General features: G+C 43.8%; 1 protein-coding gene across 1 annotated transcript in view; it reads right to left on the reverse strand.

Annotated features, from left to right (window-relative positions):
• Positions 1-3,106: 3,106 nt before the first annotated feature.
• LOC146188861 (cytochrome P450 3A29-like) overlaps positions 3,107-14,847 on the reverse strand; it is a 43,632-nt gene continuing 31,891 nt past the window's right edge. The window contains exons 6-8 of the mRNA XM_084603185.1: positions 13,724-13,856; positions 10,789-10,962; positions 3,107-4,491 (exon numbers count right to left, since the gene is read on the reverse strand). Of these exons, the coding sequence (XP_084459311.1) occupies positions 3,979-4,491; positions 10,789-10,962; positions 13,724-13,856 (820 nt within the window). The 3' untranslated portion in view covers positions 3,107-3,978. The remainder of the gene's footprint in view (positions 4,492-10,788; positions 10,963-13,723; positions 13,857-14,847) is intronic.

Below are 14,847 nucleotides of genomic sequence, written 5' to 3' on the forward strand. Positions count from 1 at the left end.
TGGAGGCGAAAAGCAAAGCGCCCGTGTACTGTGCGATGTCAGTCCACGTTAAAGAACTCCAGGTGGTCTAAATTTCCGAAGTCCTCCACTACGGCGTCTCTCATACCCTGAGTCGCTTTGGGACGTTAAACCCCCCAAAACCATAATGGCAACGTTTTATAGGTTTCACGCCCCCTTAAAGGACGCTGGATGACTAGACAGCGAGTTCAGCGTTCACGTACGTAGAAGGGAGACCATTCGCGCTTATCAGCGCGTGGATTCAACGGATGCCGGCACGCCGCCTACTATGTCGCTCCGAAGATTCCTGTGTGGTTTCTTGAATAAAGGCCATTCGTGGACCGACATACAGAGTGCTCGTACGTTTTGCTAATAATGGGCGGCTAGGGTATGTGAATGCTCAGCACGATGCTTGAGAAAGGTGCATACAACCTAAGAAAAAAATCCTTAGTGACTCATTCTCGGTGTTCCAAATTCGCTAACAGCGTCTGCGTTCGCAGAACAGCGTAATGATTTCCATTCAACAAAGAACAGTTTGTACGCCTTCGCAGGATAAATGGGCGTCAGCGTGGCTCCTTTGACAATTATAATGATGCGTCCTTCGAGTGGTGAGCTGGACACTTGTGCAATAGACGGTATGAATTCATGCAACCAGAGAGACCCAATTTTCCCCTTTGAAACAGTGTTGATTAGGTGGCACTTCATAAGGTGAACTACATCATTTAGAAACCACACTGAGTGTGCCAATATCACACCAATACCACCGACGCCCACTGTATTCATTTAGCACGCAGGGTAGGCATAAACAAAAACAGCACATACATATCTTCGGGAACGTGGGGCCACAAAGTGTACAGCAGGAAACAACACTCAGCCGATGGCGAAGCTCGGGAGAACTAGGAAAAACTGCATTGCAATGCCACATAGCAACAGCTATCTGAGATCGAGATCATCATCATCATCATTAGCCTGATTATACCCACTGCAGGGCGAAGGCCTCTTCTATATTTCTCCACTTAACCCGGTTCTGTGCCAGCTGCATCCACTTGACCCCTGCGAACTTCTTAAACTCATCCGCGCACCCAACTTTCTGCCGCCCCCTGCTACGCTTTCCTAATTCCCTTGGAATCCAGTTTGTTACCCTCAGCGACCATCGGTTATCCTCTCTTCGCACTACATGTCCTGCCCATGCCCATTTATTCTTCTTAATTTCCACTAGAATGTCGGTAACTTCAGGTATTTCTCTGACCCATTCTGCGCGCTTTCTATCTCTTAATGTTACCCCTACTATTTTTCGTTCCATAGCCCTCTGGGTTGTCCTCAAATTAAGTTCACCAAGTAAGAGATCATTATATTGGTGCTCAATTTTATCTACATGCATGTGTCGATCTCGATATTCCTGTCGCTGTCGCTAGATGAAGTTTCGATGCACTTTATCTGAGCACCGCGACAGGCTACGTGCTGTACATCGCTTTTGCTTACAACTGTACGTACCGTCTTTGCCGAAAGTAACCAGGCTGCATGTTTTCCTTCTCACGTGTATTATAAAGCCAATAAAGATTCCCATATGATCACAACTATAGTAAACGAGTGAGGAAGGGTGCTCGCCTTTACACTGCAGGGATATAGAGCTTCGGAAGTGTTATGAATTCGCTACCACATGGCTGAGAAGCAAATCCTGCAGCCTGGTTACTTTTGACAAAGACGGTACATATACGGCCAATCCCTGTCAGAAAAAAACTACAGAAAATTTGTTGTTGTTACGACAGAATTTCTGCGCGGTTTTTGACGGGAAACCTGTTGCGACAACAGAACGTTCTGCAGTAACGCCAGAAAAGTGGTACAGAACAACAGACAACAGAAATATACTACAGAAAAGTACTACAGAACTACAGAAAAATCTGACGTTTACGACAGAACTACGGAATATTTTAACAAAACTTCTGAGATGAAGTTAGCGCATGTCCGGTGTGTTTCCTCTCTTGTGTGCGTGTTCTTGTGCGCTTGTATTCCATTTCAAAACTACAGAATATTTCCAGTCGAAAGAAACTACAGAGAAGTTTCTGATGTTACGACAGAATTTCTGTGCGGTTTTTGACGGGAAACCTGTTGTGACAACAGAAAATTCTGTCGTAACATCAGAAATTTCTGTAGTTACAACAGAAAAGTGCTACAGAACTACAGACAACAGAAATATACTACAGAAAAACTACAGAACTACAGAAAAGTCTGAGGGTTACGACAGAACTACAGGACTTTTTGTCGTATTTTTGACACAGTTCTGTAGTTTTTTCGACTGGGTTTTGTCGTATTTTTGACACGGCTCTGTAGTTTTTTTCGACTGGCTATTCGCAGGAGTATATGGCGGCCAGATGAAATGTGCGCGTGAATAACAAAAAAACAAAAACAAATCTGTTACTTGTCACTACACGCAAAATGTTTCATCACGTGCACAGCACAAAGTCGAAAAAAACTACAGAAATGTGTCAAAAATACGACAAAATATCCTGTAGTTCCGACGTAACCATCAGATTTTTCTGTAGGTTTGTAGTGCTTTTGTGTAGTTTTGTAGTTTTTCTGTAGTCCATTTCCGTTGTGTGTAGTTCTGTAGCACTTTTCTGTTGTAACTACAGAAAGTTCTGATGTTACTACAGAATATTCTGTTGTAACAACAGGTTTCCCTACAAAAACCGCACAGAAATTCTGTCGTAACATCAGAACATTGTCTGTAGTTCTTTCCGACTGGGACATACAAACTTCGTGTCTTTCTAATGCTCAAATTCGCACCTGAAGTAGATGTGATGTAATTCAGGAGCGAGAAAAAACAAATAACCACTTAAAGGCTCGCCGACTGGCTCGCTATAAGCACAAGTGGCAAGAAGGAATCCAAATTCTATGGTGTCAGTAACCGTGTGAGCATTTCTCTGCTCTGGGCCTCTGGACAAGCAGTGACATGACATACTGTTTATAAGACAACCGCTTGCCGTCATGAAAAGCTTCAGACATCAAAGTGTCCTTGTGTCGAAAAGCCATCATGCGTCACGTCACGGACTGCAGTGAAACTGACATACGCCTAAATATAATTTTTGCAAATGAAAAGCCGGCGTATTTCGAAAGAAATTGAACTTTGCAAAAGAATTGATTTTAGGTATAGAAAGGTATCCATAGTTTAGTCATGATACCAAACCACTACATTTGGTGCCCAGTCGCGCACGCTACTGACTAGTGAACGTAGACAGGTTGAATGGACTGAGGTAGAGGAGGACGCGCGGGGGGGGGGGGGGGAGGGAGGTATGTGCGTGGTTTTGCCTTATTTGGGGCTTAGCGGAGTAATACGGACAAACAATAGCGACTGGCTCTGAAAACACGCTGAAGGGAGCCATTAATTCTATCGAGACATGCCGGCCTTCCTTTAGTGCAGGATTACAATTTTGTAGCTCCACAGGCTTAAACACAGCAGATCGATGCGGCAGTAGAGGTAGTTTCAAATTTCTCCTCCAAAACGTGACTATACCTATGGACAACTTTCAAATTGCTTAAGGATTCTGGCAGCTTCGAGCAGCGGCTAAAAAACCTATCGCCTGTTTTTGTCATTGTCTCATAAAAGTATTTTGAATTATTCATATTTTATTTGTTATTTACTTTTTTTAATTATCAATTTCTTCTACGCACTGGTTTGTTTACAATTGTTTGATACTCCACCTGCTGCACTCATTTCGATGACAGTTGCTCGTGCATTTGTTGTGACTTAGGTTTTGTCACGTTGTAGCTCGGACGCAGTTTACATTAGTGACCGCGGTCGTCAGCGTAGTTCTTAAGAACAGTAATTTTGGCCACAGCGGACCGCCGTTACTTAATGCACATTAAACGTTTCACAACTGGGGAGATTAAAAAGCTCTGCATTCTTCCAGACCACCAGAGGCTCTATTGCAGGACATGCCACAAACTGCTCCGATAATATTTACGACGAGGCATTTGGAGCTAGGTTACCCTGCGTCGCAGCATGATTTTTATCGGTGTCTTGGGGCTAATCAGTACCGTCTGGACGATAAGTTCCATGGGATCTTCTACTCGTGAGCACGGCAGCAGTTCGTACCTCCTGAGTAGCTTGCACAGTGCAGCCTTTAGTTCCAGCAAGGCGAACCGGTTGCCAATGCAAGATTTTGGCCCTATACCAAACGGCATGTACGACCCCGGATGAATGTCTTTCGACGCTTCGTGAGCAAATCGGTCCGGACTGAAATGGAACGGATCGGGCCACAGTTGAGGGTCGTGATGTAGGTGCCAGACCGGTGCAAGCACCTCGCAGCCAGCCGGGATGAACTGTCCGTGAATGGTGGTGTTGACGCGGCAGTGGCGTGACACCAAGAGAATCACAGGAGGGTAGAGGCGAAGGGCTTCTTTGATGAACCTGTCAAGACTTTCGAGCTCTTGTAGCTGTCCGTAATCGAGGTCCTCGTCTGCCGGGTACCTTTCGATCAGCTCCTGGTAAGTCTGGAAAGAAAGGGACAACAAAAAATCATGAAGCATAAGCATACTAACGTATCTTATAGAAAAATAGCAAAAGTGAAATAACGGCCTGGGCCAGCTTTCCTCCTTATGACTTTGTTCAGGACTGTACCAATTGGCAATGTTATAGGGAAAGTATGGCTTTCACTCTCCGCGTCTTAAGCAGATAAAAAAAAGATAAAAATGAAAGATTCTTCGATCAAATTTTCCTTCAGAGAGTGTTGTGTGCATTTTCGAAAGAGATTCATCGACCCATTCTTCCCTTTCTCCTCTGCCAGAACATGCACCCTGCTCAGAGAGTGATTCCCAGGTTTATCGCTACCTCGCAATGGTAAGTACAATAATCTGTGACCGAAATTACAATTCATCACAATAGCTTCCACCTGGATGTAAGCAGGACATATTATTGCTTTATTGTCTCTTCGAGACACTGTCACTAGTATCTCGAGCTGGCGCGGCTATCAACTGGCTTGCAGTCGGACCTCTACAACCCTTTAAGCAAGACTTAGCCATAGCCAGCGTTTGTTCGGAGGATAAACTTTTCAAGTGCTCTAAAGTTTTTGTGTATTTATTCTTGCATAGTGCAGCCTTTCACATGAACGAAAACAGCAAATGTGCTGATCTTAGGGTTCAGCAAAATGGAATAACGAACGTCTGTAAATTATGCATGCATAAAAAAGATCGGTTAAACAACCCTCATGCGCAGCCGTTCACGTGCTTTAAAGGGCCACTGTCCAGGGAAGGCCCTTTTAAGAAAAGGAGCCCAGTGTTTCGATCAGGTACCGGAGATAGTCTGTGCAAAATTCTACAGCGACACGCGCGCCGCAAAGCATCGAAAATACAATTGAAAGCTCCCTCATGCTCTCCTTTGAGAAGCCAGCTTCACCGCTTCCTGCGCTGGCCCGACGGACCCCGATAATGACGTACGTACCGGGAACGACGTCCATTGGTCCGTCTCGCTGACTGACGGGAGAAGGATGGGTGTCTACCGCTCGCAGCGCGCTTTTCCCTCGCCACGGCCAGGTTGAATCCAGCGGCGCGCGCTCCCTCGACCGTTTTTTTTTTTTTTTCGCGCTCGCGGAGAGCCACGCCCCACCTCCCGCCAAACGCGGAGGAGGAAGGGGAATTTGTATTGCGGAGGCTAGACGACCTCGGGCAGGAGAGTGAAAAACCTTTGCGAGGGAACGGAAGGAGAGAGGCAGGATAGAACCGGGTGATTGCGGTGGCTGTAACTGCGTTATTAGTTACTCTTTTCAAAAACATTTTGCGGCCTTGCGTTCCAGGGGCGAAGTCTCACAGTCACCGGGGAAGAAAATATTTTCGACCGGAGGGTGGACAGTGGGCCTTTAATTACAGAAGCATTCTATGTGTATTTTTCGAAACCCAACGCTCAGTAAAGGTAGAAAAAAAAATAGTTACGCGGGTAGCGATGTGACCGGCCTTTCCGAAGAAACGGCAAGAGCACGCTTCAGAGCTGCAATTAGTTTGAATGACTTGTGTAGGGGATGGTAAACATTGCTGTATTGACTAGTAAGGGCTTAACATATGTAGATTTGATTTGCCAGGGCTGTTAATGCGTTCCTTGCAGCTTCTTAATGTGTCTGTATCACTGCTCAAAATCCTAAGTAAGATAAGCAACTGCAACATCTTGTAATCATCGAAGGTTTGGCTTCAGTAAAGTAGGCAGCTGGGCCAATTGGCAATGTTCCATGTTGAAACGGCGCACATAGAACACAAAGACACAGAGAAGAACAACACCGATAGGAGCCCTTCTGTCGGTGTTGTTTTCTGCGTCTTTATGCTTTATGTACGCCGCTTTAACAAAGTTTGCCTTGCAGAAGCGTAAGCCAGGCGATAACCGAAATATTTTCGCTGTTATTAATGCCATTTTAGCCCTTCCGCGTGTTTCTCGTCAGGGTCTTACAATAATTTATTCGTACATGCGGGGGCAGAAAAATGAAGAAATTACAAGATAGTCATACCACCGATTTCATGTCAGAATATACGACACGATCAACATACTGCAACAGGCTAGCTAATTGCTTAGAGAATCTATTACAGAAAGAGCTTCCCAATAAAGAATAATAACACAAAGTGCAAAGCTGTCTCCGAAATTAAAACAGGCCCCTAATTAAAGCATCTTGAAAAAAAAAATTCAAAATGTTGCATCAAGTTATTGCGCCAGGGTCGGAGAGTTGTTAAGTAGTGTTAAACCTATCCCGGAATTCGATACACACCAGCATACAGCGAGATTTTCCTCGCGGAATTTCGCACCTAACAGTGATTCTTTCATGCATACGAATAAAGTATTCTTGATATCGAAAATCTCAGTTTTGTATGCCAACGCCAACTCATTAAATAATGTTCCTCAGAAGAATGATCTAATGTGTTTCGCAAGCTGTTTGTAGCAGTAAAAAAAAAATAAAAAATTAGGTGTACATTCAAGCTCCGCCAGTAAAGGTATGGCACAACAGCAAGTGCTCTCACGGACGTTTTTTATTTTTTTTTTATGCAATAAAAAATTTCGCAATTATTTCGCAATTTATTTTCTCTTAGAGCGTGCCTTGAGATGGCGTCCCCGGTACACTCGGATGCCGCTTATTGCATGTGTCCCAGAGTGCGTTCAACAGAACGTGCTTCTTGCGTTCGATGCAACGACGATGGACTCCGCCATTAAGGTACGACTAAATAGCGTTTAACATATAGGGATATTGTTTTGTTTTTTTTTTAGATTCAGTTTGTTATTTTTTATAGAACGATACTCACCATCGGCAAACATTGTTATTCCATTCTGAGCATTATGACATCTTCGCACCCTTCTTTTTAAAATGTTTCTTCGTTCAATTATTTAATTATGATTTGATCAATTAAACACACTAAATTTTCTCAGCTGCCATAATCAAGAATTAGGTTTTAATTCAAACCATTTGACATCTCCGAACTGATTTTCCTATTCTATATTTTTCATTACTTCAAATAAAATTGATCATTAACACGCTAACGTTTCTTAATTATCATCCTCAAGCATTCCCTTTTGATTCTGAGCGTTTCAACACATTTGAGTCTTCAATTATTTGATTGATGAATTACACACTCTACAATTCATTTTTAGCCTCAGCTAGCATTGGTTTTTCATGCAGAGCAGTTTGATACTTTTGAAGCCCTCTTTTCCCTATTTTTAATTTTTTTAGGTATTTCAATTTCTTTGCCCACCAAATATTTTAGATTTTCAGTTGGCATCATCAAGGATTTTTTTCTCATTCTGAGAATTTGGCGCCTCTGAAAACACGTTTTCTCATTTTTTTTCTATTTCATTTTTAATTCATTATTAAATGCAATAATTTTATCAACTATTTATTGCCTATCAAACAGCAATCAATCATCAGCCAACAAAACCACAAACTGCCACTATACTGTTTTTTCCCACAACCCCCGATATATATATATATATATATATATATATATATATATATATATATATATATATTATAGGAAAGGCAGAGAGGTTGGCCGGAATGGTTAAAATCTGGCCTACTACTTTGCGCTGGGGAAGGGGAGAGGAAAGAGAATCATGATGGGAGATGATGCAGGAGAAGCCATATGAACATATTGTCAAGGGATGACAATAAAGGCACGGCAACTTTCCTTACAAGCTCGAGTCAAGTCCCATCTGTTTAAGAAGACCCTATCAAACACTGTCGTTTTATGCTTCTTGTGAAATCCCGCGCCACCATTCATGCTTGCTACATAAACTTCGTTTAGGCGTGGCTTTCACGCGCCGCTAGTTGAATTTAGTTGGACAAGCGGACTCACCGGAATGCTCAACTTGTGGCATCCCTGAGACTGGGGACCATATATTATCGGTGTGCCCAGAGTATGAGCGTGAACGTAAAGTGCTATCCGCTTCCTTGAAACATTTGGACTGGAGTCTTCTGTCGGAGGAGCTGCTGCTGGGCGCGTGGAAGGACAGGGAGAAGGGTGTATATGCAGTGCGGGCTTTTTACCGTTTTTTATGCAATCCCCGATTATTCACGACATGCTATGCTGATAACAACTACGACGCTGATCGCTTTTAGGGTGAATGAGCTGTATCAGTTATAACAGAAAATGATCAAACACATTCAGCACGGCGCGCACAACGTGGTTGCTCTCTCATGGCTCCACTGGCAGCGGCCCCGAACTGCAATAACACTGTCATACAGTTTACGCCATCCTAACTGGCCCCAATCGTCCTTACATTTTGTAATGCTCCAAACTGCTTTTGAAATACAGCACAGATAGGTAGTACGCCTCTGCCCGTGTTTTAAGTTTAATTGTAAAGCTTTCCTGCCAGTAAAACTGTCATTTTCTATCAGTTGCATGGATCATATTGGAAGGCAGCATTCAGTGCTACGACTCAGCCGCGGTGCTCTGTACTAAGGCTAAGGAATTGAGATCTTTATCTATGCCTATATTTATGGGCTTTTGCGACATCGCCCAGATGTAGCTGCGATTTCCGGCCAACGTCACACCAAGCTTTCTAGTACAAAGCATGAAGCACAACAAACACTTTCTCTGGTTTAATTTTGAAAACTTGGTTAATTTAATTGAAGACCCTATAGGCTGTGCCCCATGACATCGACGGTTCTGGAAGCCTGGAAGAACGCCAACTTTATCCTAATCCATGACAAAAGGGATGCTAAGTACTTGAAAAATTACAGACCAATCAGCTGACTAGTCCCTACGCACAAGGCATTTACCAAGATAATCGCTAATAGGATCAGGGCTACCCCAGACTGCAACCAACCAACGGATTAAGCGGGTATTATAAAAGCGTACCATGGGCATCGATCGTATTCATACTATAAGCCAAGCGATAGAAAATTGCTGGAACATAACCATACCCTACACATAGCATTAATTATTTACGAGAAAGCATTTAAATGAGTCGAAACCTTATCAGCCATGCACGCATTGCGAAATCAGGCTGTAGACGAAAAATATCTAAAAATACTAGAATATACCTATAGTGGCTGCGCAGAAACCATAGTTCTTCAGAAGAAAGTAACAAAATTGCAGTTAAAAAGGAGTCAGATCTCGCCAGTGCTATTCACAGCTTGCTTAACGAAAATATTCAGATACATGGAAATAGAGCAGTTAGGGATCAGGTTTGATCAAGAATATCCTGGTAATCTGCGATTCGCAGACGACATTGCCTTCTTAGTAACTCAGGGGATGAGTTGTAAACGATGATTGATTTAGATGGGAAAAACAGAGGGGTAGGCTCAAAAATTAGTATACAGAAGGCTAAGCCTAGGAAAGGAACAACCGTTTAAAGCAAACAGCTAAGTGCTGGAAGTGGTAGGCGAATATGCCTGCTTAGGACAGGGCAGATCCGCAATAACTAAAAGAGTAAGATAGGGATGGAGTGCATTTGGCAAATACTCGGAAGATTATGACTAGCAGCTTAAAACTATTGCTCAAGAGAAAAGCATATAACAGCTGAACCTTACCTGCGCTCACCTACGGGGCTGAAACGTGGAGGCTAACTAAAAGGGACAACGGAGAGGGCTATGATATGCAAATGGTAGGTGTAACGTTAAGGGACAGGAAATGCGCAGAATGGGTCAGGGAAATAATTTGAGTTATTTACATTCTAGTTAAAAAAGAAGTGGATATGGGCAGCGCATGTAGTGCGAAGAGAGGACTATACCGATGGTGGCTTATTCCAAGGGAAGGAAAACGTAGTAGTGGCGGCAAAACGTTAGGTGGCGGATGAGGTTAAGAAGTTCACAGGAATCGGTGTATGCAACTAGCACAGGACAGAGTTAATTGGAGGAATATGAGAGAGGCCTTCGCCCTGTATTGAGTATAATCAGGCTGATGATGATGACTTCGCTATGCAATGAATAAGACCTGATGGCCACGGGAGTAGCTTTTAGGTGCCAATAATTGGTTGGAACTCTGCCTGGAACCAAGGCAAAGTAGAGAGAAAAATGCGTATCATTCTAACCAAAACAGCCATTGAGAGAAAGCTCACATTTCAAGGCCTGCTGCGTATCTACAGGTGACAAGGTGGGGAAATATTGATGCTGTGGAACTCTCGCGTGTTCTTGTTTCTCAGTTTTTGAGTCTCCGGAATAGGGAAATGTGAGTCATATAATTTACTAGGAAAGGTTTAAAAAGGTAGCTTTTTCCTCTTCTTGAAAACGTTAGGCTGGCCAAGTCCCGTTGAGTTAATTTTAGCTAGAATTATAAATACGTCTAGCGTTCTAATGTGATAGCCCCTTTGAGTGGTGTTACCTTTTCCTGCTCCAGAGGATGCTGTGCCATAAGGTGCAGGATGAACGACAGCGTGCTAGCCGTGGTCTCGAAGCCAGCGAGCAGGAAGAGTAAGCTGTTAGCCAGCAGCGTCTCGTCGTCGATGGGTGCACACACGCTTGAATGCGGCTCCGGGCTTTCCTCACGGCCTTCGTTCTATCCCCGGCAGATACACAGAAAGAGGGAGGGGAGAAGACCAGATTACTTTCTCCCCAGGGCAGCCTTTTCTTAGACATAGTAAACGATTCCTCTGGTTTTATAATGAGGAAAGCACTAAACGAAATAAGCTTATGTCCAGTGCATGCAGGTAAAAGCATTCGATTATTTCATTGGTTGACCTGTTTAGTTCAGAACCAGCTCGCAGTCACAAAAAACTGCAGAACTGTGTACAAAATACAAGTATTATGTAGTTTCGTTGCAAAAGTCAGAATTGTCTGTAGTTCTGTAGTACTTTCCTGCAGTTCTGTAGTCTGTTGTTCTGCAGTACTTTTTTGTTGTAACTGCAGAAAATTTTGATGTTACTAAAGAAATGTATTGTTCTCACAACAAGTTTACTGTCAAAAATAGCACAGAATTTCTGTTGTGACAGTAAAAACTCTACTCTAGTTTTTCCCTTGCCATGATTTATGGCGGGCCTTGGCCACCAGAGTAAATCGCTGCGTTCACCATAACGATGCTTCCACACCTCCTACTGCTTCTGGTGCTTCTCGCTGTGGTTATGGAATGAAGACACTTGGCATGGGCAAAGGTTGCCTTTTCCAAGAACAGTTCTGCTGATATGCATTCAGCAAGACGCTGTCGCGGGCACCACGCACCGATAATACCGTAATCATCTGTAAAACTGACGCGTTTCGTCGTTCTGTACCACAAAATGATAGAGTCGCTGAAGTTTGGAAAACATGGCGTATAGTATTTCCCGTGCTACGGATCACTCTTTTGACCGCAAATGCTCACTTCTCAATCTACATCTCACAGGGCAAGGTCTTACGCTTACTGTTGCGGACATGTCGCAGGCTACGCCAGCCAAGAAGCAAGCTAATCTAGCTTCAGAACTAAACATAGTCCCCCTATGTTCAGTTCTGCAGCTAGATTAGCTTTGCTTCTTGGCTGGCTGAGCAAAAAATGAATTTTTTAACATCACTAGATTTGTCTCACTGTACTAAATTTTTTGTTTACTTCAATCCCTCAGGTTGCCTAAAGCGCATTTTGATGACTTTACCACAGAGTCGTTGTAACGTAACCTCTTTGCGCTCCTGATCGAGTTATTTGTTACAGTTTATATGTTTACCTGTCGCTCTTGTGTTTCTTTCTTTTCCGTTATTCTTATTCCCGCGTTTGCAAGTGTTTGGTTTTTTTTTCTAAGCGTTTTCACTTAAGACATGGCTTAGATGCGGATTTATATTGCCTGAGCATTATATATTTTCTCACTGGACCCCGTGTTAGTCCTTGGCTATGAGTGAAGGCTGTTACCGTACACTTTGTGCTGCTGCTAATAGGTATAAAGAAAGGGCGCCAGAAGGAAACTAGCGAAAAAGCAGATTAAACAGCAGTGCTATCACGTACTTTTTACTCGTATTTTTAATCAATTGTATATAGGAGGCACTCGGATAAGAGTATGAGGGCGCGAAATTGAACGCCTCAAAATGTCATAGATACGCATGCAGTTACCGCCAAAGAGGAAATAGCGAATGGCGCGGATACCAACTGAATAGAGATTAGTGACGTAGGATATCCTTCTACGATTTCTCTTTGTTATAATCAAGCAGGTTATAATAGAGGAACCATTCCAATGCATACTGGCCTGCATATTCATTCAGGGCAACGTTAAGAAAACTGCGAAAAATAAAACACGTATTTTTAAACGTTTTCAGTACAGTGTAAGCCTTGGTTCTGAATCAGCAAAACAAACCTGTTAGGAAAGGCAGCGCCATATGATGTTGAATCTCCATTGCAACTAAACAACCAGTAGCAGCTGAGCTTAGAAACTCTCAAAATGCAGTGCAGCCTTTATTGCATGGTGCATAATTTTATTTGTGCCCGCCTCTTGAGGCAAAGAAAGAGTAGCATTTTAACGTATTTAAACTGAGTAGGAAGAGCGAAAGCATTTTTGCGGTGATTGATGCTGACGGAGACGACGACGTACATTGCACAGCCATGTTCGCTGGCTGTTCAACACGCTTAACACGTGCGGCAATTGACTCCGATGTATACCTACAACATTCCGTTCTCGCTTTCCCCAAGAAATTTCTGGGGCTCGAATCTGCTTCGAGGTTTCCTTTTTCGCCCTAGCTCGGCATGTAGAAGTGACAGCATCTTTGGTTGGGTTTTCAGTGCGAAGAAATACTTCCCCATTATATGTGGTGAAGTGAAGGTCAAGACAGCTATTGCCCGTTACAGGACACGTGGGAAATGGCGTCGCGATTGGATGGGCCAATCACGACTAAGGCACAAGACAATTTTATTTCTTGGCTCAGACGCACGCGTGGGTCATCTAGCACTAACACGAAACTTCACTACCGGTCACTTGCCGCGAACGCGATGCTAGGCACGATGCACAAGCCGCAACAGATCAGTGGTTAGGCGCGGCACCCACAGCGGCAGACGAAGCCATGTTGCCCGACCCTACCATGCGTTACGGCGCCAGGAAAGTTTGCCACATTTTTATTACCTGCCCACGATTAAAAGGCTGTTCGCGTTCTGCACATGCTCTCCAGTGTCACGCTAGTCTCAAATTGTCCCAATTTATAGGGTCACTCTCACTCTCCATAGACTGATTCTTAATAGCAGTAATTTTTGCACAGGTGTCCTACTGTTATGCTCGTCGGCGCTACAGTGATAGGATTCGCTCGACAGCAGCGACTCGCTGTAAGCTGGAGGTGGCTCTTCGGAGCTGAAAGCGAGAACTGGCGAGCTATACCTGTGCATCCAAGAGGAGCTGCAGGATGTCTACCCTCCGGCCGCTGCTGAAGCCAGTTGCAGAGGCAGCCTTCTGAGAGCATCGGCGAGCCTGGACGACGCTACGGACATGGTCGATGATCTCCCAGGTGCGCCTGTGGGGGAATAAATAGCTTGAAGAGGCTGTCCAACAATCATAGTAGTAGTAACCTCGCACAAAACCGTGTATCAGGCTTCACCAAATTCAACGTTATGCTGCTATAATACAGCGGGTGGTTAAGCTAGTTGGTCGTACATGGTGGAAAACACAGTGGAAGAGACTACGACACAGAAATGCAGGAGAATAAAGAGACGAAATTTGCTGCTGGTTGATGAAGTGAAGAAAGAAGAATGTAAGCGGGTGTAAATAATTCAGTTGTCACGGCTGCATCATCCTTGGTTGTGTGTATGTTTTTTTCTGTGTCGTTTGTTCTGCTGTGTGTTCCATCATTACGCTGCTAGCACATGGCACTGGTGAATAGTATGACTGGACAATTATAGTCACATTTATAAGCAATGATTAAGGGGGCGTTCCTTATTAAACTGCAACATCTGCTCCCCCCCCCCCCCAAAAAAAAAAAAAAGAGAGGTCAGAGATATACTGAAATGCGAAACGTGTGGAGTCTTAAGAACCTCCGAACTGTCTACTCCGTAAAGTTCACTCGTTTTTCATACCTAGTTTGACAACATGGCCTTATTCGGCAGCAACACGTGTTTTCGACCATTTCTAGAAACTCAAATGCGTTGCTTTTTTCTGTAAAGGTCGGCAATGAGATGGTGCTACCTTAATGCCCTGTATTAGTAATAGCCACGAGAAGCTGGTGAAGTTGCTCTGTCAGTGGTTACAAAGCAGCAAAGGGCGAAGACTGTCAGACACAGTACTTTTTCCCGAACCAGTTTCAGGCTGCAGAAGTCAGTATTTTGCAGTACCTTGCAGGTTTTAGATCCTATTTACTATGACAATATTCTTCTGCGCAGCATGTCCTAGCAGGTGATCGACAAGGAGCTGCTTGTTGGCTTAGTTCGAATTCCCTGAAAGGCAAACATGTTTGTGGCATTGAAAAACAGTGCAGCCTAGTGCATCATTCTTCCTTTTTCAGGGACCCG

Source organism: Amblyomma maculatum, chromosome 5 (assembly GCF_055883805.1).
Source record: "Amblyomma maculatum isolate TAMU_Amacu chromosome 5, ASM5588380v1, whole genome shotgun sequence".
Taxonomy (NCBI): Eukaryota; Metazoa; Arthropoda; class Arachnida; order Ixodida; family Ixodidae; genus Amblyomma; species Amblyomma maculatum.